This window comes from Episyrphus balteatus, chromosome 3, assembly GCF_945859705.1.
Source record: "Episyrphus balteatus chromosome 3, idEpiBalt1.1, whole genome shotgun sequence".
In the NCBI taxonomy this organism is placed as follows: Eukaryota; Metazoa; Arthropoda; class Insecta; order Diptera; family Syrphidae; genus Episyrphus; species Episyrphus balteatus.
This window is the reverse complement of record NC_079136.1, coordinates 107167468-107191109: the sequence shown is the minus strand read 5'-3', so window position 1 is coordinate 107191109 and position 23642 is coordinate 107167468. Positions and strand designations below refer to the sequence as shown.

General features: G+C 33.0%; 1 protein-coding gene across 4 annotated transcripts in view; it reads left to right on the top strand.

The window, feature by feature from the left end:
- The window catches only part of LOC129914492 (uncharacterized), a 487839-nt gene that overhangs the window by 364335 nt on the left and 99862 nt on the right, over nucleotides 1-23642 (top strand). For all 4 annotated transcript variants that reach the window (XM_055993781.1, XM_055993782.1, XM_055993780.1 and 1 more), the window contains one exon: nucleotides 7054-7184. In XM_055993781.1, coding sequence (XP_055849756.1) covers nucleotides 7054-7184 — 131 coding nt within the window. The remainder of the gene's footprint in view (nucleotides 1-7053; nucleotides 7185-23642) is intronic.

Here is a 23642-nt window from a genome sequence, read left to right as displayed (position 1 = left end):
TTTTGAAAAATATTTCAAATTTATTTTATAGCCCATGATGTTTTCCATAAAAAGATTAAAATATACTTTTTCATAGCTGCATCGTTTCGAAGATAATAGCTTTCTGAGAGAGGACTTTAGGTACGAGTTAGTTGGTCGCCCGATGGGAGCACAGAATTTTGCGATCATCCTGAACTACGCTGCCATTTACAAAATTTCACATCATTGCAAATTTTAACATTAGCCTATTCTGTTACCTATTGATATACTTAAACAAACTAAACAAACTCCAAAAGAAAAAAATGTTTCCCCTTTGTTTTATACACTGATGAAAATTACACTCGATTTTGTGCTTACAAAGTGTTATTACCCCTTAATTGATTGAATATAATCATTTTAATAAAAAAAAAACGACTTCTATACATCGAAACTTATATTATGGTTTTCTCATGGATGCCCCAGTCAAAATTGAACCAAATTGTAATGGGGCCACAGTGGAAGCACCAACTCCTGAAACTTCTTAACGAACCTCCACATACCAATAATGAATTTAATCTCCAGTTTAGTCGTTAGCAAAATATCAAAATTTAAAGTCGAGCACTAAATAAAAAGTGACTTTGTTGATGGTAAAATAACCAAAATAATGGTAAAATAACCAAAATGATGGTTTATTATTGATAAATTATTTATCAAAACCGAATATTCTTGTGAAAAATATAGTCGAGTCAAATTAGACATAAAATTTGTAAAATCTCGGAATCCAGGGAAAGTCGATGCATCTGAAAAACGAGTATAGGGCTGCATTATAAAAGGGTCAAATAAGAAAGTTAAAAAAAAAAATTTCACCGCTCTCGATTACAACAGTTTTTATGGACCGTTTACTGTCATTCCGTACGCAAGCGTCAATCGGAATTGCTGTCTCATTTTAGATTTTGATCAAACTTTGTAGGGATGTTCTCTAGGACTGTAAGGAAGCAAATCCATGATGATTTAATTTTAAGTTGCGTGGTTTCCCCGCTACCCGCATTCGAACTTTTTCAGAAGGTCATTTTAATGTTATTATAGCTTTGCGTCTACTAAAGATATCTTTTTGTTTGAAACGCCATTTTAAAGCTTAAGAGTAGTAATTTTTGAATATATATTAAAAAATTACGTAATAATTATCCCTGAATAAAAAATAATTTTTGAAAAACTGGTAATTTTGCTGATTTTTCATGGTTTTTGACTGGCTCCAGAACCTTGGCTATTATATGTAGGAAGCTTACACTTACCAAATATTAAATATAGACATTTTTCAACAAAATAAATCTAAAATGAACTCGATGGCTGTACTCCTTATGTTAAAATTTAAAGTTCAAAGTATTGAGTATTTTAAAAAAGCTAATTTTTATACTGTCATTTTCTACGATTTGACTAAACGAAGAAATGTGAAACTTACAGTGTGTTAAGCTAAGAGTGCGAACTAAATATACTATTAATTTCATGCTTCTATCTTATATCAAACATAGTGCAATCATAGCCTTAAGTAGGGGTTTTTTTTGGCTTTTTAGCATTTTTGCGAATTTTCAAACAAGCGGTACACTAAGAAGATATGAAAATAACACAATTTTATTTAAAGGACTTAAAGTTAAAAGTTTCAACTTAACACACTGTTAGTTTCATGTTTCTATGTTTAGTCAAATCGTAAAAAATCATAGTATAAAAAAATATTTTTTCAAAAAACTCAAAACTTTGAACTTAAAATTTTTGCATAAGGAGTACAGCCATCGAGTTCATTTTAGATTTATTTTGTTGAAAAATATCTATATTTAATATTTGGTAAGTATAAGCTTCCTACATATAATAGCCAAGGTTCTGGAGCCAGTCAAAAACCATGAAAAATCAGCAAAATTACCAGTTTTTCAAAAATTATTTTTTATTCAGGGATAATTATTACGTAATTTTTTAATATATATTCAAAAATTACTACTCTTAAGCTTTAAAATGGCGTTTCAAACAAAAAGATATCTTTAGTAGACGCAAAGCTATAATAACATTAAAATGACCTTCTGAAAAAGTTCGAATGCGGGTAGCGGGGAAACCACGCAACTTAAAATTAAATCATCATGGATTTGCTTCCTTACAGTCCTAGAGAACATCCCTACAAAGTTTGATCAAAATCTAAAATAAGACAGCAATTCCGATTGACGCTTGCGTACGGAATGACAGTAAACGGTCCATAAAAACTGTTGTAATCGAGAGCGGTGAAATTTTTTTTTTTAACTTTCTTATTTGACCCTTTTATAATGCAGCCCTATACTCGTTTTTCAGATGCATCGACTTTCCCTGGATTCCGAGGTATAAAGCTAATTTGACTCCACTAATAATAAACAAAAAAAAAAAAAAAAAATTAAAAAAAAAACTATCTCCAGATTTGAACCTAGGACTGTGGAGTAAAAGGCTATCGCCTTGTCCACTAGGCTAATTCGAATTTATATTTTAATAATACTTTTGTTCATAATAAGCTACTAGGATATAAATTAGATATAATATTTCTCAAAAACAGAAACTAGACTAGATTAGTGAAAAGGTTAAATTGTTTATTGGTAGCATTTTGTAAAAGCTCAGCATTTTGTTCTATCCTATGACCTATTACGTTTTGTAGAGCTAGTTGCACTGATTACGAAACGTTATTTAAAAACTCCATAACACCATAGTTGTTAACCAGATCTTAACCAAGCTTAGCCAAAACGGTGTAAAAGTTGTGGATTATGCCGACGACATTATCATCATGGCCTCGGGAAAATTTGTTCCGACCCTGCGAGATCTTCTTCAAACAGCCCTTAACAAGCTCAACAACTGGGCCACAGGCTGCGGTCTCAATGTAAACCCACTTAAAACAGCACTAGTATTATTTACTAGAAAAAGAAATATCCCAAATATTAACCCTCCCACAATAAATGGGACTCCTCTCACCATTACTGGTAAATCTAAATATCTTGGGTTGATAATCGATAGAAAACTTAATTGGAAAGAAAATATAAAACAACGTGAAAAGAAAGCTTCGATTGCCTTTTACACCTGTAGTAGAATTTTTGGTAAAAAATGGGGGCCCAATCCCAAAACAATTCATTGGATGTATACAGCCATTATAAGGCCAATTCTGACGTATGCATGCCTGGTCTGGTGGCCAGCCCTAGATAAAACAGTCAACCTTAAAACTATGCCCAAAATTCAGAGACTTGCGTGTATAGGTACCACTAGTGCCATGAGAACTACACCCACATCAGCCCTAGAAACATTCCTTTCACTTGCCCCGATCGACCTTTTTACTAAAGAATCGGCGGCCATAAGAGCCCTTCGTTTGAAGGAGGGCAAGAACTGGAAAGGGGGCCACTTGGGTCATAAAATAATAATGAACTATGTTGCAAGTAACATTCAAACAGACTATACTCTTCCATTTAATGATTTCAACCCAGTAGCGCTGACAGACTTCCCAACAAGGGAACTCTGGGAGTCAAACAGGGTCATTATTGCAGATCATGTCTCGGTTTTCACTGACGGGTCTAAAACAGACCTAGGCGTAGGGTCAGGCATCTTTTCAGATAACCCTCCCATAAACAAATCACTGAAACTCCCTGACTTCTGTAGTGTTTTTCAAGAGGAAGTTTTTGCAGTTCGCGAAGCAGCTAACATACTCTCCGCACTCAACTTAAAGGACAAAAATATTGATATCTTCATAGACAGCCAAACTGCAATTAAAGCCATTTCCTCTATTGTCACGAAGTCCAAACTAGTTGACCAGTGTCGTAATACACTAAGGTCCCTAAACATAACGAACATAGTTACCCTTCGATGGGTCCCAGGACATCGTGATATACAGGGGAATGAAAGGGCAGATGAATTGGCCAAAACAGGACCAACACTTGACCGTTTCATGGGTGCTTATGCCAATGGAGCACGAAAAAAGCAGAATAAAGCAAAGCTTCTTGAACTCTGCAAACGACAAATGGTCAGCTCTTGAAACCTGTCGTGTTTCAAGAAATCTGTGGCCGACCCTTTCTAAGAACAAAACTGAAACCATACTTAAGCTAAGCAGGCCTCAGTTGTATCCTTACAGGTCACAACTCAATGGGAACCCACATGAGTAGAATGGGTATTGTCTCATCAGACTTATGTAGAGGGTGTCAAGACGAAGAGGCGGAGGAGGGCTCATACCACTTCCTGTGTGAATGCCCCAGTTTAGCAAAAAGTAGGAAAACAACTCTTGGAGATTACTTCTTCGATGAGTTAGATGACGTCTCGTCCTTGCCACTGAAAAACATAATGAAATTTATCCAAATTTCAGGATGGTTCAGGGAGGCCCCTAACACTAATTCCAACACAAGATTTTGGTATAGACCTTCGTTACGGCGTTGTAATGAAGATGTGAAAAATCGACATTGATCGCGTCCGCGTTAGAAGTTATAGAGGTCAAAAGTCACGAAAATTAGTTTTTCGCATATATCTCGTGACCTAATGCTCGGATGTCAATACTGCCGTACTAAGCAAAAAGGGCGCATGAGCCAAAAATCCAAAATTGAGTTTAAGGCATATTTGACATCCTGAAACAATTCCTCATTTATATTTATGTTAACTAAAAACAGCGCATTTTCAATTCCAAGTGGCTCAAAATAGTCAATGAAGATAAGCACAACGATATTACCCCCTGTATTCCTCAATACAAAAATGCATTTATTACTATCTCTAAAAATTAACAAAAAAAATTAGATACGCATTTGGGAAGCTTAAACAATATATAATTATTGGGTAAACTAAAAATTATAATTTTCCTACTACAAGTTGCTTAAAATCATTTTTGAAATTGAGCACATTTACAATTCTCAACCTTTTCCCTTGTCAGAAAAATGCATATATCTCAAACCACCAAAAATGGATATGCGCCCTTTTTGCTTAGCACGGCAGAATAGGGGTCTATGGAAAATCTGTTCGTCATAAAATTATCTACAAATATTGCCTTATGCATTTTTCTGTAAATCGACTCGGATTATCACCCCGTTCAACATAACCTAACCTAACCTAGCTCTACAAATCGCGATAGGTCTCCGTCCGCGTATATTTTGAGTGTTACACAGTGTTATTAGTAAGGCCCATTATGTTTAAGCATTTTCAGTAATATACTCTTCAAGATATTTGCATTTAAATTTAAAACATTCAATAGGTATTTAAAACAATTTAATTGAGAAACATATATAGTGTTAATTATTTATGTTATTTTGTAGATAAAGTCTCAGGAAAAAATTTTCACCGCCTCAACCAAAACCAGATTATGGGAATATGCCCAACAGAAACTTCCTATTATCAAACACAGCTTCCCGTAGTTCATATGAGTGCGGCAGTTGTCGCCGCAATTCACAATCAACACGACGAAACTATTTCGAAAGAAGTAACAGCCCTGGCTTTTACAATGTAAACTTAAAACTAGTTTTAAAGCATTAACAATATCAATGTTTTTGTATTATTGCTTAACTTCCAGAGCATTCGTAGACATACGCGCAGCGAAGGCTGTGAATCTCCTCCTATACCAGTTGGGTTCCTTCCACATGATTTGGATGACATTTATGAGGGAGATTCGCAGTATTTTACACACACAGGTGCTTGTCCATTTCGCCGCGATGAACGCCCTTCAATAAAATCCATATTTTTTCGAGTCGGTGCTGCCTATTCTCTGGACGATTACAAAAGTTCACAAACGGATGGTGAAAATAGAAGCTGTAGTCCAAAATATCAGCAGCTATTCGACAACAGAAGATTTGTGAAAAGCATCAGCATAGACGAGAATTTTTCACCAAAGTCTCCTAAATCTCACCACCATCATCATTCAATTCACGAAATATTAAAGGCTTTCGGCAAAAAAGTGCACATTTGGCCGCGGAAATCTCATGACTCATCAGTTAGTGTATGCACCACCATGTCACCACTCAATGATCCACAAGAAAAATTTCGGATGCGATCGAAAAGTCTTGATGCAAACCAGATAAATCGAAACAAAATTCTGAATGATTGCGAGGCCACGTATAAAATTTACGAAAACATTGTCAAAGAAGGTAAACAAAGTGGCAAGATCTGAAACTCGTAAGATGCAAGAAAGTGTTTTTTAATATCTTAGTTATTTTAAACTCGACACGATATATGCATTGCCGTCAGTTGGAAGAGATTAAAAATTTATAATATATTCTTGGTACTTAGTCTTAATTCTGGCCGATTACACTGTGCAAGTCGAAATTTTAGACGTTTGTAGGTACTATTGACTGTTTCCCCCTATTTCGAACCTGATAAATCGATTGGCATCATTAGTTTTTCGATTTATCGGTACGAGTTCGAACAAAATTTTTTGTGGAAGCTTTTTCAATAATTTTAAGCATTTTGCACGGTTAAACCGTGTTTTTTCGTTTGAAGTCAAATTTCGAGAAAATTGCTTGTACCGCCTAACCGATTAAATCTTGCCACTCACTCCCATATAACTTTTTTAAATTATGTAGGCAATCTTTTGATATCATTTAATTTATGAAATTCAAACAATTCAAACAAAACGGCAACACCAGCAATTTTTAACCATAGAGTTTAAAGTATTTTTAATTACCGACGTTAAAAAAAAAAAATCATCAGAATCGGATCTGTAATTTGCTTTAGTTACACCACTAAAAAATAATAAAACGATAACAATGCAAAAAATCGAAGTTTCTTGCATTTAAAAAAAATCACTAAATTGTTGCTCAAAATTGTTTATATTGTCTTTGTGCTGGTAGAAAATAACTAATAATAGCAGAATTAATATCAAAAATGACTTTAAACCGTGCAAAATCCATACAATTATTGAAAAAAACTTCTCCGAAAATTATTTTGTTCGAAGTCGTACCGATAAATCGAAAAACTAATGATGCTTATTGATTTCTCAGGTCCGAAATAGGAGGAAACAGTCTATAATGCAGACGTCTTAAATTTTTTTTTTGAAAAAACTTGCACAGTGTTATTAACGAAACAAAAAAAAATTATTGAATGTGATTTAACAATTTTTTTTAATCATTTTTATAGGTGCTCATATGAGACGTGCCTCTGCTGATTTAGAAAAACGACGTGCATCGCTTGGGGCAAGTCGTGGCTTGAGGGGCGACGGTACTTTGGATCCATATCATGCAGCCATTTTGTTCAGAGATTCAAGGGGGGTAAGTTCTGTATTCATATATTAATTTGTCTGCCAGTTTAATTAGTTTCAAAACACTGTTTTAACGCGATGCCTGAGAACTACAAGGTCGTATCTCGAAGAAATTCAAATTTGACATTTTCACGGCTGTTCTAATATTCGTTCGAATTAAAAAACGGAAATTGAATCCGTACAGATTGAAAACGGTTGTTCTGATTTGCATTCGACTTTTTTGTTGGAAAATATTTTTTTTCGGTGGAAAATTGCTATCCGGATTGAAAACAGCAGAAATTTGTGGGATTTTTTTTTTCAAAATACCTAGGTTAGGCTAGGCTAGTAGTGGTTGTCACGCAAAGTACCCGACACACTTAGATCCTTATGGATCCATTGTGATACCACAGAAAACTAGCAAGTTAGGAACTCACTAGCCGAACCACTCGGAGCTTGGTCGCGAGCTCCTGGGGGGGTCGTGAAGAGTTTTTAAGGGGGTCATGGCCGCAAGCCAAATATTGACACAAACAAATAATGCTAAAAAAAAAGACTTGTGTCACTCGAGGACTGCCGCGGTTAAGCTATTGCATTGCATTTTTTATCGACTTATGCAATTATAATTTATTTACCTACACAAAAGCAATGATTATGTTTTTTTTTATCTACCTATCAATTCATATACAACAACAAGGTCATTTGAAAACATGCATACACACAATCTCATGTCATAAACTTCTCCAGACAAAAAAAAAATAAGAAAACACAAGAATACTTTTTCTCTTCTGATTTAATATCGCAAGCGCAATGCAACGCTCTACTTGTCACAAATCACAAGAAGTTGAACAAGAAACAGAAGAATGGGAAGAGAAAACAAAAGAAAAGAAAATACAGATAATTTTTTTTGCTTCTGATTTATTCTGCAGACACAGCATTTATGGTCTTCTTCCTTACTCCTATCTTTGTTGTCTAACACAATTTTTACAACCCTCTCTGTCTGACTTAAGGAAGTTGAACAAGAAACAGAAGAAAATAATAAAATACATACACACCATAACATACACGTATAGCGAATTATCTATGTGTGGGGTGTAATTATTTTTCGTTACGAAATTTCTTGGTTAGCTCCCTATGCAATAGCTTAAAAAAAAAAACAAAAAACAGAAATTTTATCAGTGCGACAAATGTGTTTGTATGTTCTTTTAATAAATGTTGAAGTCTTCGATTGACCTTTGATATTTTAACGATTACATCGTTAAGTTAAGTTTGTTTCTCTTCATAGTTTAAATGTCCAATTTTGAAGAGAATAGCCGTGTTTTATTGGTACTCAGTATTTTACTGAGTAAACATTTTATGCTCTAAATAACAAAAAAACAATTACTTTTATTTATTTTTTATAATCCTTTATTGTTGAAGGGTAAAAAATGTATATGTTAAGAAAAAAATTTTCTCTGTAAACCAACAAATAAAAAACTTTTGTTTATCCTTAGCAATCATTTGTTGTTGCTTACCTAAGTACTGAGCTAAGTACTGAGTTACCAATAAAACACGGCTAATGTGACTTCACATATAGGTATGGAGTGGAGAAGTGTACTAACAACCGCAAAGCTTCGTTTGCCAGCTCAGAATACTCTCCTCTTCTCCTTTATCCAGAAATTGTCAATAATTGTTTTTAAAAAAATCCGTTTTTAGCATACTACCTGCAGTTAAGTCTTTCAGGTTTTCTTTCAGTTTTGTAGACGTTAGATGAGCAGGCTCAACCGAATTATTCAAAAAAGGATTTGAAATCCCATCTCAGTTCCATTTTCACTTTCAGAATCTATTTCTGAAAGTATCTGATGATGAGAGAAAAAGTGGGTGTGTTCAATTCTCTTTTGAAAAGAGAATTGAACACACCAACTTTTAAGGCAACTTGCCGAAACATCGTAGTGCATTTTTTTTACACTACGGCTCATTGAATTAGAGTCATGTAAAATTTTTTAGTACTAAGTTGGGTAAAAAAGTAATATTTTCTTTAAAACTGATGCAGCTGAGTTAAAATTTTTGAATGCATTTGATAGCAGGGTTATTCAAGGTTCCGTAACAAAAGAAAAAAATGAGAAAAATCAAGATTTGTAGTCACGGCACATGAAAAACCGTCACAGGGTGACCATTTTTTCGACTTTTTTTCAAATTCCCATTACTCCCAAAATATATGGCTGCGATTTTTTTTATTATTTTTCTGATAACTGTCACCACCTACACTATCTACCGTTGTAGTTTCGACTTTAACTATGGGACACCCTGTATAAAGAAAGCCCTTGGAAAGTTAGAAAAGAATCATTTTGTCTGGCAGCGTACTGGTGTGACCAACATGGGTTAAATTCGACCCAAAGTGTAAAAAAAATGAAAAAAGTCAAGTCGTTTGGGTTATTTTGTAAGTTTTATTCCTAACCGAAAGTAATTTGCATAATATATTTTTTACGCCATTTGTTACACAATATTTCCAAAAGTGTCAGTGCAACTGGCAGACATTTATATGTCAAAAATTCGAAATTTTCGAAAAAAAAATCCAGTCTTGGTTTCTTGTTTTAGAAAACCAGTCATCTAAAAAATGTTGTAAAGCATATGAATAAAAAGGTCTTGATTAGTTGAATAAAAATAAATTTGTTTGGCAGCATTGTGGTGTGACCAACATGGGTTAACATCGACCAAAAGCCTTAAAAAATGAAAAACGTTAACTCGTTTGTGTAATTTTGTAAATTTAATTCCTAACCAAAAATAATTTGTATAATAAACCTTTTGACGCCGTTTGTTACATAATACTTCCAAAAGTGGCTTCGCAAAAAGTCAGACTAAGACTCGTTGACAAACACATTGGTAGACAATTTTAAATGTCGAAAAGTTCGAAATTTTCGAAAAAAATTCTGTTATTGTTACTTTTTTTTTTTAAAGTTGAGTGATCTTAAGAATGTAAAGCATATTGATAGAAATATCTTGAATCTTGACCTTATTTGAAAAAAAGTGGTAAAAAAAGTGTAAAGCCGGTTTACGGACGATGATTTTACGTGATAACGTCATAAGAAAACAGCACAGATAATAAATTGTACAGATGTCTTATTCATATGGAGAGAAATGATATATGAAACTGAAATCGACAAAAAAAAAAAGCTTTTTCAAAAGCTTTAACACATTCAGTAAATGCACACAAAATCTATTTCGCTCATCTTCTTTCCTATGAAAAAAAAGACAAAGAAAGAACTAAAGATATTTTTTTATTTTCTTTTTCTCTCACAATACCCACACCACACACACTTACGCAATATACACCTGTTCATTCTTCTTTGTGTTCTGGTTGGTGGTGTTGCGCTGAGTGCAGGTGCTGAGCACAAGAACAGCTGAGGTAAGGGCAGGTCTTAATGTACAAACTATCATCACAACAAGAGGCTGTCCTCAGGGGGGGGGGGTCCTTTCACCCTTGCTTTGGAGTATTGTTGTTGATGAACTACTAGAAAATCTAACTTCCCTAGGTATAAGATGTCTCGGTTTTGCCGATGATATAGTAATAATAGCCAGTGGGAAGTTTGAAGAAACTCTTTGCGATATTATTCAAGGAGGATTGAAAAACATTCGGAAATGGTGTCTATCGGCAGGACTTAACATCAATCCTACCAAGACAACAATTATACCATTTACCAAAAAAAGACTTCTTCCCCGTATGAAACCTATACGGTTAGCTGGAGAAGTAATAGAAACACAGAAGGAGGTTAAGTATCTAGGTATCACACTAGACAGTAAACTCCTCTGGAACAAACACGTAGAAATAACCACTGGTAAAGCTACGAAAGCCTTAATGATTTGTAAAAGATTAGCAAGCAATTCATGGGGCTGCAAACCATACATCCTAAGATGGATGTACACTATGATGGTAAGACCTATAATTACCTATGGTGCGGTAGCTTGGCACAAAAGAACCGATCTTGCAACAACTAGGAAATCACTAGATAAAGTGCAAAGACTCGCATGTGTCTGCATCACCGGGGCTATGAGAACATGCCCTACAGCAGCAATGGAGGTTATTCTTGATTTAACTCCACTTCACCTTATAATTGAAAGTGCTGCTAAGGGAGCTATCATGAGATTTGCCAAGGAAGGAACTGGGGCTGGAAAATGCATAGGCAACAGAGAAAGAGAATTCCTGTCCAGATCCTCAGAAGAAAACTTCCTTGACTTTCCAAGAGATGCAATGGTCACGAATTATAACTTTGTGAAAAACTACAATATACATCTCAGTAGTAAAAAAGATTGGGTAGGTGAATCTATCAACTACTCTTTTAAAGAAAATACCATCAAATGGTACACAGACGGGTCGAGAACAGCGGAAGGTACAGGGGCAGGCGTTTTTGGGCCTGGTTCCAAACTCTCCGTACCTATGGGTCAATCCCCAAGTATCTTTCAAGCTGAGGTAAATGCCATTGTAAAATGTGCAGAAATAAACCTCGAATTAACTCACCGGAATAAAAACATTGCCATTATGTCTGACAGTCAAGCTGCCCTAAAAGCACTTAAATCCTATGAAATCAACTCCAAGCTAGTATTGGAGTGTATAGGAAAACTTAACGAACTTGGCAAAATAAACAAAGTCACTCTCCACTGGGTACCTGGGCACGTTGGTGTCCAGGGTAACGAGGAGGCGGACTCCTTAGCAAAAACTGGAGCAAATTCCCCTCTAATGGGACCCGAACCGTATTGCGAAATAGGAGAAAATGTCATTAAAAACAAAATAAAACTAGACGAGGAGTCCAGGAGAGCAAAAAACTGGGCAGAACTACCAAAACTGAGACAATCGAAAATGCTCCTCGGGAACTACAACCGAGAGCGTTTCAAATCATGTATCAGTCTAAGTAGGAACAATCTCAGGTTAATCACTGGGCTCCTCACTGGCCACTGTAAGTTAAGAAGGCACCTACATATTTTGGGTTTAGTAAATAGTGCAATATGTAGATTCTGTAGCGATGAAGAAGAAATACCAGACCACATCCTGGGTAGTTGCAATTCACTAATACACCAAAGATTTAAACACATGGGTCACTACCAAGTCGAAGAGGATAAACTGCACTCTTTGAAAATACCCCAAATAATCAATTTCATGAAAGGAATTAGGTTAGAGGAGGAGCTATAAAATGAGGTACTAACTCATTTAGCTTAATAGGGGGGTACAATAGATCTTACAGGTCGCAGTACATCCTATACCCCAAATATCAATCAATCAATCAGGTGCAGGAGAGTTGGTCGTTTACGGGAAAAAAAAAAAATAATAATTTGCTGTTGTTTTTGTAAATAGAAAAAAGCAAGAAATATGATTGGCTTTATAGCTCGAGTTCTTATAATCCGATCTTCGACCTTAAGGATAGGTATGGTATATGTCAAGGCTAGCTGGGTTAAGCGTTCATTCATTTAAGCTAATTTTTTATTAATTCATCTTTTCTTTAATTTTCTGAAGTCATCGCGGATACATTTTCGATTTTATATCTGATTACAAAGATCAAATTAAGTGCTTGCAATAAAACTTGACTGGCGTAATAGAACGGCTGCGGTATTGATCAAATGATTGAACGGTATTGATCAAATTCTTAAAAATTTCAAAACGAAATTATGAAGAGGTTTTTTTTTAAATGAAAACATGTAGGTAGTAGAACTTTGACAAAGTGGTTATTATAGATAGGGAACATTTTTTTATAATTTCAAAAGTGTCATTAAAAAGTTAATGAACAAAAATTAAGCGTCTAAGAGTCCCCGCACACTACAGACTTTCTAAAGGCCGATAGTTTAGTCGGGTTGGGCTCCAGTCCACTTTGGAGGAAGAATTTTAGTTTGAAGGCAATTGTGCAGCAAAACAAACTTTTTTCGATCAAACAAACATTTTCATCGGCCGATACTTAAAAGTTGTAGTGTACGCACTTTCATACATTTCCAACTGTGGGCCGATAGAAAATTTGTAGTTTGCGGGGGCTCTAATACGGATTTTTTTCTAAAGCGTTACGTTTTGATTGTATGAATTTTTGAAAAACACATATTTTAGGTGTAGTTTTGAGTTCTTTTTTATTTTCATGGATTTTTCTGAAAATTTGAAAAATTTCAAACTTATTAGACAAATAGGTGTTGGTTATACGCAGCGCAGGCATGTGGGAGACCTCAAATTATTTTTGACCAAATTATGGGGAACCGTTTTAACGGTTTTTTAATTAAATCTTTTTTTATTTTAATAGATGAATGAAATTTTAACCATAGACAGGTAATGACTAGGACTTTATTTGTATTAATTTAATATTCACAATCCAGAGGTATCTAACGGTTAAAAGGTGTTCTTTTTTTTAACATGTTATATCTTTTGATCTAAAACAATAAAAAGGTAACAATCAAAATTGTTGAAGAATTCACTTCTTCCACGTGTGAATTGCACCAGTGGCGTAGATAGGGGGGGATCAGGGGGATATATCCCCCCCATTGATTGGGATCGATAATTGTACAACATAACCATTCATGAACAAATAAGTTAAAGAAACGCTATGGATTTCGAGTTTTTGATTAGCTTAAAGGTTATAAATATGGTTTACCAACTCTCGTTGCCATTAAGTCGGAGTTTCAAAGAGTGAATTTAGAATTGGCCCAAGCTTTGGATCTCGCCAAAGATTTAAGGGATCAACTAAAAATTAAACGGGCAGAAGACGACTCATTTTCGAAAGTGTTTGTAGATTCCAAAAAAAAAAAAAAAAAATAACTGAAGTCCTTGACATAGGCTTCAAACATAAGAGAATAGTGAAGCGACAAAAGAATCGTTGGAACCCTTCGGTTCAAAATACAGAAAAGAATATTTTCGTGTTACTGTTTTCAACCTTTTTCTCGATTTCTAAATAATGGGCCTTGAAGAAAAATTTAGAAACCATGAAAACATACTAGAAAGGATTTTGGTTCTTTCCAAGAATTCTTCGTCTGAAATAGACGAAGCAGCTAAAGAATTTAATGAAACTGTTGAGTTTTACCAAACATTTGGCTGCAGGACAATCTTCTATTCTTCCACCGAGAAAACAAGACCACGTAAAATAGAACAAAAACAATAAGATTTCCTTATGGTTTTCATCCAAGAAGGAAATATTATTTTAACAATCGGGTTTTCATTATCTTAAAATATGCACTTGTAGGGTCTTACCAAGAAAAAAAAAATACGATCATGTCGGGGATCGAACTGAAGACCTTAACTCTCTAGCCGCACATCTGCCACCTATACCAACTCACTATAGAAATATTGGTCACAATTTTTGTTCTAGTGCCAAGTTGAAAAATTTGAAATTATGAAATTTTTACTAAATTTCAAAAAGATTTTCTCCATGAAAATAACATTTAATAATTAATTGCTGATTTTAATAAGGTTTCTTCATAAAACAGTTCAATAAAAAAATCTGTTAGTTTTTAGGTGGTCCTGGTCATATTTTTCTCTGTGTGAAGAATTAAAAACTCAGAAAAGATATTTTATCAGAAGGAATAATACTTCCTCTATGAACTCATTGAAAGCCCTCGATAGCTGCCCCGAAGAAAGTTTTCCTAGTACCCATATATATTTTATTAAAGATATAAGTTACACTGCTGGTTTCAACGTCAACCACCGAAAGAACTTTCTCAAATTTAAAGAGAATAAAAACAATACGAAGAAACATTATTAAAACCTTAAAACAAATTGCGAACTAAATCCATCCCCCCCCTTAGCGAAAAGCTATCTACGCCACTGAATTGCACACATGTTTTTTTTTTTTTTTAAGTTTGAAAAACAGATTTGATCTATTTTTTTTTTGTTATTTAAAAAGACGGACATTATTAAAAAGAAGAAGAAGAAGTATAGAACACGATTTATATGTTTTTCTTAATTTTACTTTTTTTTCAATGTGTTTCCTATTGAGGACAATTCCATTATCGAGGGTACAACATTTATACTCATTCATTTACAAACAAATACAAAGATATTTTAATTAAACTATAACTTGAAAGTAAACTGTTATTCCTTTTTTCGTGACCTTTGTTAAATAAATTAACTTGTTTTTTTTTTGTGTAGGCTATAGGTCCTATAGCCTACACAAAAAAACAAGTTATAACTTGAAAGGGTACATTACAACCTGTTTATTTTTGATTTAGCTATAAAATTTAAATTAAATAAGTAAATCGTCACTAGGAAGGCTTCAAAGTGCGATCGCGGGTGCAACAAAATCGGCCCTACCTTTTCAGAACTAAGTACAAAAACATAAAAGGCTGTCAATTTTCAAACACTTTTGATCTAAAAAAAAAATTATGTGAAAGGGTGATTTTTTTTGAAAAGACAGTTAAATGTGTAGTTGGTCCCAAAAAGCCAATGATGCATTTTATTTTTTGTTTTGATGACAAACTAAACGTTTATACTTAAGTTCTTAGACGTTTTACACGAATTATTGGCTTTTTGGGACCAATTACAGATTTTACTGTCTCTTCACCTAATTTTTTTTTTTTTGAAAACGCTTTATTCTTGCTTTATATACCAAATTCAATGTTTTCACCAAATTTCATTAGGGTGACCCATCATTTTTGTTTTCACTAAAAAAAAACACCCTGAAAGTTTTTAGACACTTTAGATTCTTGTTTCTTATCTCAAAAGTTTTCACCAAATTTCATTAGGGTGACCCATCATTTTTGTTTTCACTAAAAAAAAACACCCTGAAAGTTTTTAGACACTTTAGATTCTTGTTTCTTATCTCAAAAGTAACATAATTCCTGAATTTCAATAGGGTACCACTAGTACTACTCTAGTATTGCACACTTTTCCAAATATACCCATATTTTTTCTACAGCTAAAAAAACACCCCTTCACATGAAAAAAATTTATAGATTTCTTTTATTCTTAATCCTTATGAAAAAGAGAACATATTAATTGAATTTCGTGAGGGTACCTTTTATACCATTGATTTTATTTGACGCGGATTTTCCCTATTTTCCCAAAAAAACACCCTTTATAGACTTTTTAGGTTCTTGGTTTCTCTTATAAATGAAACATTTTTACCAATTTTCATTAGTGTAAGAATTTTTTCCCAGTTTTTGTGGTACTAATTCCGAATTTCATCATTTCTTGAAAAAAAAAAACCCTTTCACTGAAGATAATTTTGTACTTTTTATGGATTCTTAATTCTTATACCAACTTAAACTTTGTCATCAAGTTTTAAAAATTAATAAAATTTAAGTCAGCTGTTATGATACCTTCCTCACACACAACTTAACCCATCAAAAAACACCCTTTCACCAAAAATAATTTTAAGAACTTTATGAATCCCTTGTCCCTGCTTTATCTAAAACCTTCATCCCGAATTTTTTTTTCATCCTTGGTTCTTATCCCAAAAGCAAACTCTTTGCCAAGTTTCATGAGTGTAACAATTTTTTTTTTGTTTTTTGAATTTATGTACCATTTTACCTGTACTATTAAAACATTGAAAATAAACAAAAATTGTTTAGGATGTATTGCAAGCAAAACAAAAATCAATGCAAATGAAGGAGGCACAAATCTTCACAGGAAGATACTGTAATAAATTTGCTGAACTTAAGCTCAGATTTCAAGCACTTCAGTCCACTGTTTAAAATCATTTAGGCCAGGAACACACATGCGATTTCGGTCGGGCGATTGAAAATCGCAAATTAGATGACAACGATTTCAATGACTGAAGACACAATTTTGAAATTTTTAATCACGGGAAGCATGTGTGTTCATTGAAATCCTTGTGATCCATTTTTGCGACTAAATAATCGCACGATCAAAATCGCATGTGTGTTCCTAGCCTTAGCTTGCATACGCGATCATCTTTCTCCACTAATTTCATTTTTTTTTCATTGATCACTAATTTATTGTGCAATAAAATGTTTCTGCAGTGACCCGTCTTTGTTGTTGAACAATATTTTCGTTTAAAAATTTACTACAGATTTGTCGCGTCGAAAAACTTATAGAATGCCATTTAAAAAACGACACGGCAAACGAAACGAGAGCTGTCAAAAAACTACAGGACGTCGGTAATAGGCATGCAAATTTGCTAAAGTATTAATTCACTCGTTTTTAAAATTCCAATATTTTAATAATACTCCGGTCAAATTAGATTAAAATAAGGGGGTGAGGTTACATAAATTCCCAGCAAGCTGGAAAAAAAGTGTCATGACACTTTTTATATATAATAATCTGGTCTACAATTCTTGCATTGAAAAATTTTTGATAAGACTTACCGTTGAAAATCGTGAAAAACAGTTTTTGTGACCTTCGACCCAAAGTAAATTTCTTTCCAGGTCTCGGACCGATGAGGACTTTTAAGATTTAATTTATGATTGTGTTTTCAACAATCCTACCATACATACTCGTATGAACAAGCAAAAAATACAAACTGCGCGAGTGTGATTTTTAAAAATATTTATTTCTGCAAAAAAAATCGACTTAGAGGGATTGAAAATAGTCCAAGAATCTAAAGAATTTGTTCGAGTTAGAGGGAATTTTGACTTAGAGGGAGTTCGACTAAGAGGATGGTTTTTGTATGAAAAATTGAGGGGAATGCAAAAATATGGCGACAAAGTTCGAGTTAGAGAAAAATTCGACTTAGCCCTGATTTTTCAATCGTCAGTTAGACAATCAGAAGAATAAATGTCAATATAAAAAAACTTTTATTCCTAGGAATAAGCTCTATATGAGGTTTATCTGACTATTGAAAAATTGGGAGTTCGACTGTATTTCTTTCTTACTATAGGTACTATAGGCCAAGTTTAGGATTCAATTGTGTATTTTTAGTGCAAAATATTATTTTCTGTCATTTTCCCTGAGTCTGAAGACCTTTATCTTGAATATCCAACCACTAGAACCCAAACTATTAGCATTTTAAAACAACAAATTCAAGCCTATTTTTAGAGTTTTGTTGTTCAATTTTTTGTTACTTTGAATTGTTTGAAAACTTTCGAACCTGAAATGGTTGTCTTAAAAATTTTATATTATGAGTTCTATTGGTCGGATTTTCAAGATTAATGTCTTCATGCTCAGGGAAAATGACAGAGCATCATATTTTATATTCCACATAAAAATATAAATCAGTTTTTCCTTCATACATTGAACAATGCATTAACAATACTAATACTGCATTATCTTGCATTCTTAACGCAATACAGCGAAACGTCCATAGTAAAAGTTTTTCCTGGGCTATAATTCTTTCATTTGATACCAATTTTATTGATGGCCGCTCAACATCCAAAATGCCCATTCTCCTTTTCATGTAACGGAAATAGAAAAGTAATTCAATTTTAAAGTTCAAGTGACCTTTAAAATTGAATTACATTCTACGCTCCACTTAAAATAGAAATAATTTAAAAATTTTTTTTGTTATTTTTTTCTTCGTTATTGGAAATAGAAAAGTAAATTAAAAAAAAAACGGCTCTTACGATTTTGATTAAAATTTTTGTGTGTAGTAGAGCCAACTTTTGAAATAAGAAAAATATTTTTTGTACAGTTATTAACGGTACCAGTCATAGAACGGTTTTTTTTTACCAACCCGATTTAAATGAAAATTTTTAAACAAAAGCGTTTGAGTAAAGGTAATATTAAAATTTTCAAAAAACACATTTTTCGATTTTAAGAGGTTATATCTAGTTGTAGGTGCAAAAAACCTTCTTTTTAGTGGATTTTTTGTGAAGAGGTATTTAATTATATAAACATAAAGAATACATATCCATATAGCAAAGGACCCCGCACAATTTGTATGGGAAGTGGCCCTCGGTGAAATTGTCTGAAATTTTAGTATGTTGTTCTCTTGCAGCCCTTGATCAAAAGTCGATATGGGCAGAAAGTCGAAAAATGGACAGTTTTTAAAATAACGGGTTTTTTCCGATGACCATCTCAAACCTTTTAAAAGGGATAGTAACTCTCTTATTGTGTTTTACGCTATTTTTTAGTGGAATCCATAGGTTTAAAGGGTCGCTGAAACCGAATCCAAAGTCCATTTTGCCCCATCACGTCAGATTTTCAAGATAACCTCAAAAAATATTACAGCCTCAAAAAATTTTTTTTTTGATCTGGGAGTGCGACTATGTTTATTATATGTTTTTCGGGTCGCTTAAACCAAATTCGAAGTTTATTTTACCCTATCACGTCAGGTTTTCGAGATGACCTCAAAAAAGATGTTCGTTTCTTTTTTTATGTTATCTCAAAAACCTGACGTGATAGGGCAAAATAGACTTCGAATCTAGTTTTAGCGACCTGAAAAACATATATTTAGCAGTGTCGCACTCCCAGTTCAAACAAAATTTTTTTTTTGCGCTGTGATATTTTTTGAGGTTATCTTGAAAACCTGACGTGATGGGGCAAAATGGACTTTGGATTCGGTTTCAGCGACCCTTTAAACCTATGGATTCCACTAAAAAATAGCGTAAAACACAATAAGAGAGTTACTATCCCTTTTAAAAGGTTTGAGATGGTCATCGGAAAAAACCCGTTATTTTAAAAACTGTCCATTTTTCGACTTTCTGCCCATATCGACTTTTGATCAAGGGCTGCAAGAGAACAACATACTAAAATTTCAGACAATTTCACCGAGGGCCACTTCCCATACAAAATGTGCGGGGTCCTTTAATGTATTAAAAGAATTCGCTGTGTATTTAAAAAAATATTGGGTTCCGTTATTTTTGTAGTAGATCTCCTAGACGACCTCCCAAAAAAAGGTGTCTGGCGGTGAGCAAAATTTCTCCGGAACGGCTGGAGTAATCGGCTTGAAATTTTTACACAATTTTCTTAGATACTTTTTTCAGGTAATGAACGAAGGAAAAAGGTTTTTGGCAATAATTGGATTTTTTAAGCCACTTTAAAGTGTAAATTTTCGTGAAAAACAACGATTTTATACTTTGGGAAGCCGCCATTTTGTCAAAAAAAAATTTTGACTATTTCTTCGTTCATTACCTGCATTCGTCTATCCTGAAAATGAATCTTTTGGTTTTTTTTAATTTTAAGTGACTTGGATCAGAGATATCTTGCTCATCGCCAAACACCTTTTTTTTAGGTCGTCTAGGAGATCTACTACAAAAATAACGGAACCCAATATTTTTTTAAATACACAGCGAATTCTTTTAATACATTAAATTTGCTATATGGATATGTATTCTTTATGTTTATATAATTAAATGCTTCTTCACAAAAAATCCACAAAAAAGAAGGTTTTTTTGCACTTACAACTAGATATAACCCCTTAAATAAATATTTCAAATTGTTTTTTTGAAAAATCAATTTTTTTAAAATGGGTTTGTGAAAAATTTTGAAATTTCATTTTTATGTGTAAATTAATTATTTCCTTAATTTTAAAGAAGATTTTTATATACAGGGTGTCCGGTAGAAAATGGATAAGCCTAAAATGGCTGATAGGTGCACTTTTGACTGTTCTGAAACCGAATAGAAAAAGTTTGGGAAACCTACACTATCTCCAAAAAAAAAAATCTCAATCGGATAAAATCTCCAGAAAATTTTTTACCAAATGGACAAAATCTCCATGGGGAAAGGCATCCAATGGACAAAATCTCCAATAAATAATTTTTTCTCCCATTTTCTCCAAATCCCCAAAAATCTCCAATTAGCAAAAACAAAAACGTAATAGAATGATAAAAAAAACTGTAAGTCAAAGTAAAACCAGAACTAAACACGACAATTTTAAAATCATAAAGGTTACTCTTTTAAAACGGAACAGAAATTATGTAAACAACCGTGACTTGACAATGATTCTAATATACTGGAACTATGATTCTAATATACTGGAAGGATACAGCAAGTTGAACTTAGCATAATCTTTTGAAGCAAGTTATCACAGCTTACAATTAAATATGAGTAAAAATAGGTCTTTCCAAAATGAAGATGCGCAAGTTGTGTATCAAGCAATCAAATCGCGCGCGATTTGATTGCTTGATACACAACTTGCGCATCTGAAATTTTGGGATTTTCGCTCGGAGATTTTTTTTTTTTGAGATTTTTTCCTGGAGATTTTGTCTATACCCAGGTCTGTCTTGGGGATTTTGGCTTTGGGGATTTTCTCTTTGGGATTATGGGTTTTGGTCATTCATCACCAACCCAAAAAGTTTCTATCGCAACCAGTTTCGAAAATATTAGCTTTTTTTCGTTCAGTGTACTTTTAATTTCATCATCTTACGTTTTCTTTAACCACAACCACGAATGAATGAATTTTATAAATTTCTTATTTTTATAATTTTCTACAATAATTGGCTCACTACATAAGAAGTTAAAAGTTTTTACAACTGTTGCATCTTTTCTTTAAAAAAAATTTGAAATTAGTTTTTCGATGCAAAATGTAAAAAAAAAATATTTTATGAAAATTTTCAAACACCTGTAGTATAAAAAAAATCCATAGGAACGTAGGTGGCCAACTTTTTTAAAAATATGCGCGTCCAAAGGGGATTGCAGAATGGTAAAAGTTTTTATCAAATCTAGAGTTACTACACCCAGAGAAAAAACGCATAGTAATTTTTAATCCGTTCTACATTGAATCAATGGTGAAAAATATATTCATTAATTTTCTAAAAAGTCGTCCTATGCTTAACTTACAGTTTGTCACATCACTTTTTATAAGTGAGATGGCACAGTGGTAAAGCACAAGCTTGTGTCCAAGTTTTTTTTAAAATTATTTCTTGGAAAAAATAAAACCTTGAAATATATATTTGAATTAAATTAGTTTTAAGGCCGAAAGGCATTAGTATTAAGAAAAATGAAGTATAACTTAGAGTGCCCGTATAGGGCCAGTAAGTTAGTTGTAAGTAATTGATAAGTAGGCTAGTTTTTATGAATTTTTGTCTAGCTTTAAGATAGTTTTAAGTTGATGAAAAATAAAAATGAATTAAAATTAAAAAAATTAAAAAAGCACAAGCTTGTCAACCCAGGTATAGCAGGTTCGATCCCCAGCGGATGCCAGTTTTACTTTTTTTATTTTTTTTAATGTGTGAACAACTTTGATTTAATGTGTGAACAACTTTGATTTAAAGTGTGCTACTTTGATTCAATCATTTTCCACTTTAGGCTAAAAATGTAGTGATTTTCCATTGATTCAAAGTGGTTTAGATTGATTTTACGTTGTTTATTGGCTCAGTGTAGGAAGTTATTGGTACCAAAGTGCAAAAAAAGCCTATTATAATTTAATAAATTATTTTAACTGCAAAATCTTAAGTTATTGCTGCCTCAAATGCATGGATTCCATCAGTTTTTTTAATCAGTCATATTTTACAATAATTCTTCTTACACATAACTATTAAAAAAGCGTTATAACCGTTGAACAATGGCTATAAAATAAATAATTTAACTTTTTTTTAATGCAAAGTAGAAAAAAAAATATTTCTTTGCTCAGTTTAAGCATGGGCATACAATTGTGCATCGGGACAGCTTGTTTTGAGTTTTGACTTCTTAATGATCTCGTTTTAAAGAAAAATTGAGATTTTCGATCCCGTTGGCCCAATGCAACCTCATCGAAAATGTTGCAATGTTTTCGAATTTTTGTTCAATTCCCAATGTTATTGGGCTACGAAAAACATCCAATATTTGTTAGATGCAATTTAATTTACAGTTAATATTGTGAGCCACTTCTTATTTTATCTTTTAAACTGGTTATTAGCGAATTAGGAAACAAATATTTTTTTCTACTTTGAATTAAAAAAAAAGTTAAATTATTTTTTTTATAGCCATTGTTCAACGGTTATAACACTTTTTTTTTAGTAGTTATGTGTAAGAAGAATTATTGTAAAATATGACTGATGGAATCCATGCATTTGAGGCAGCAATGTGAAAAACTTAAGATTTTACAGTTAAAATAATTTATTAAATTAATAGGCTTTTTTTGCACTTTGGTACCAATAACTTCCTAGTAACTCTAGATTTGATAAAAACTTTTACCATTCTGCAATCCCCTTTGGACGCGCATATTTTTAAAAAAGTTGGCCACCTACGTTCCTATGGATTTTTTTTATACTACAGGTGTTTGAAAATTTTCATAAAATATTTTTTTTTACATTTGTAAAAACTTTTAACTTCTTATGTAGTGAGCCAATTACACTGGTCAACAAAATTTAACTTTTTTTTTGCCACAAGAACCAAAATATACTTTTCTAGTAGTTTTTGGGGTGCTGAATCCGAATCTCATCTCAGAAAAATTTGATTGGCCTCTGTTTTTGAAATATTACCGTTATAAAATACTAAGAAACGTAATTTTGGCTGTTTTCGAGGTTCTGTTTTTATGTGGGGTAGTTCATTATAAACAAATATTTGTAACGGTTATTATAAGAACAGATATTCTTCTTTCAAAAACTGTTTAAATTTTCCCGATATCTCTTTTATTGCTCGAGATATCTTAAGTTTCAGTTAATAAGCCGAAGAGAAACTAAACTTAATCTAAATTTTAAGTCACTGGTCACAGAATTTATGCCACAAGAACCAAAA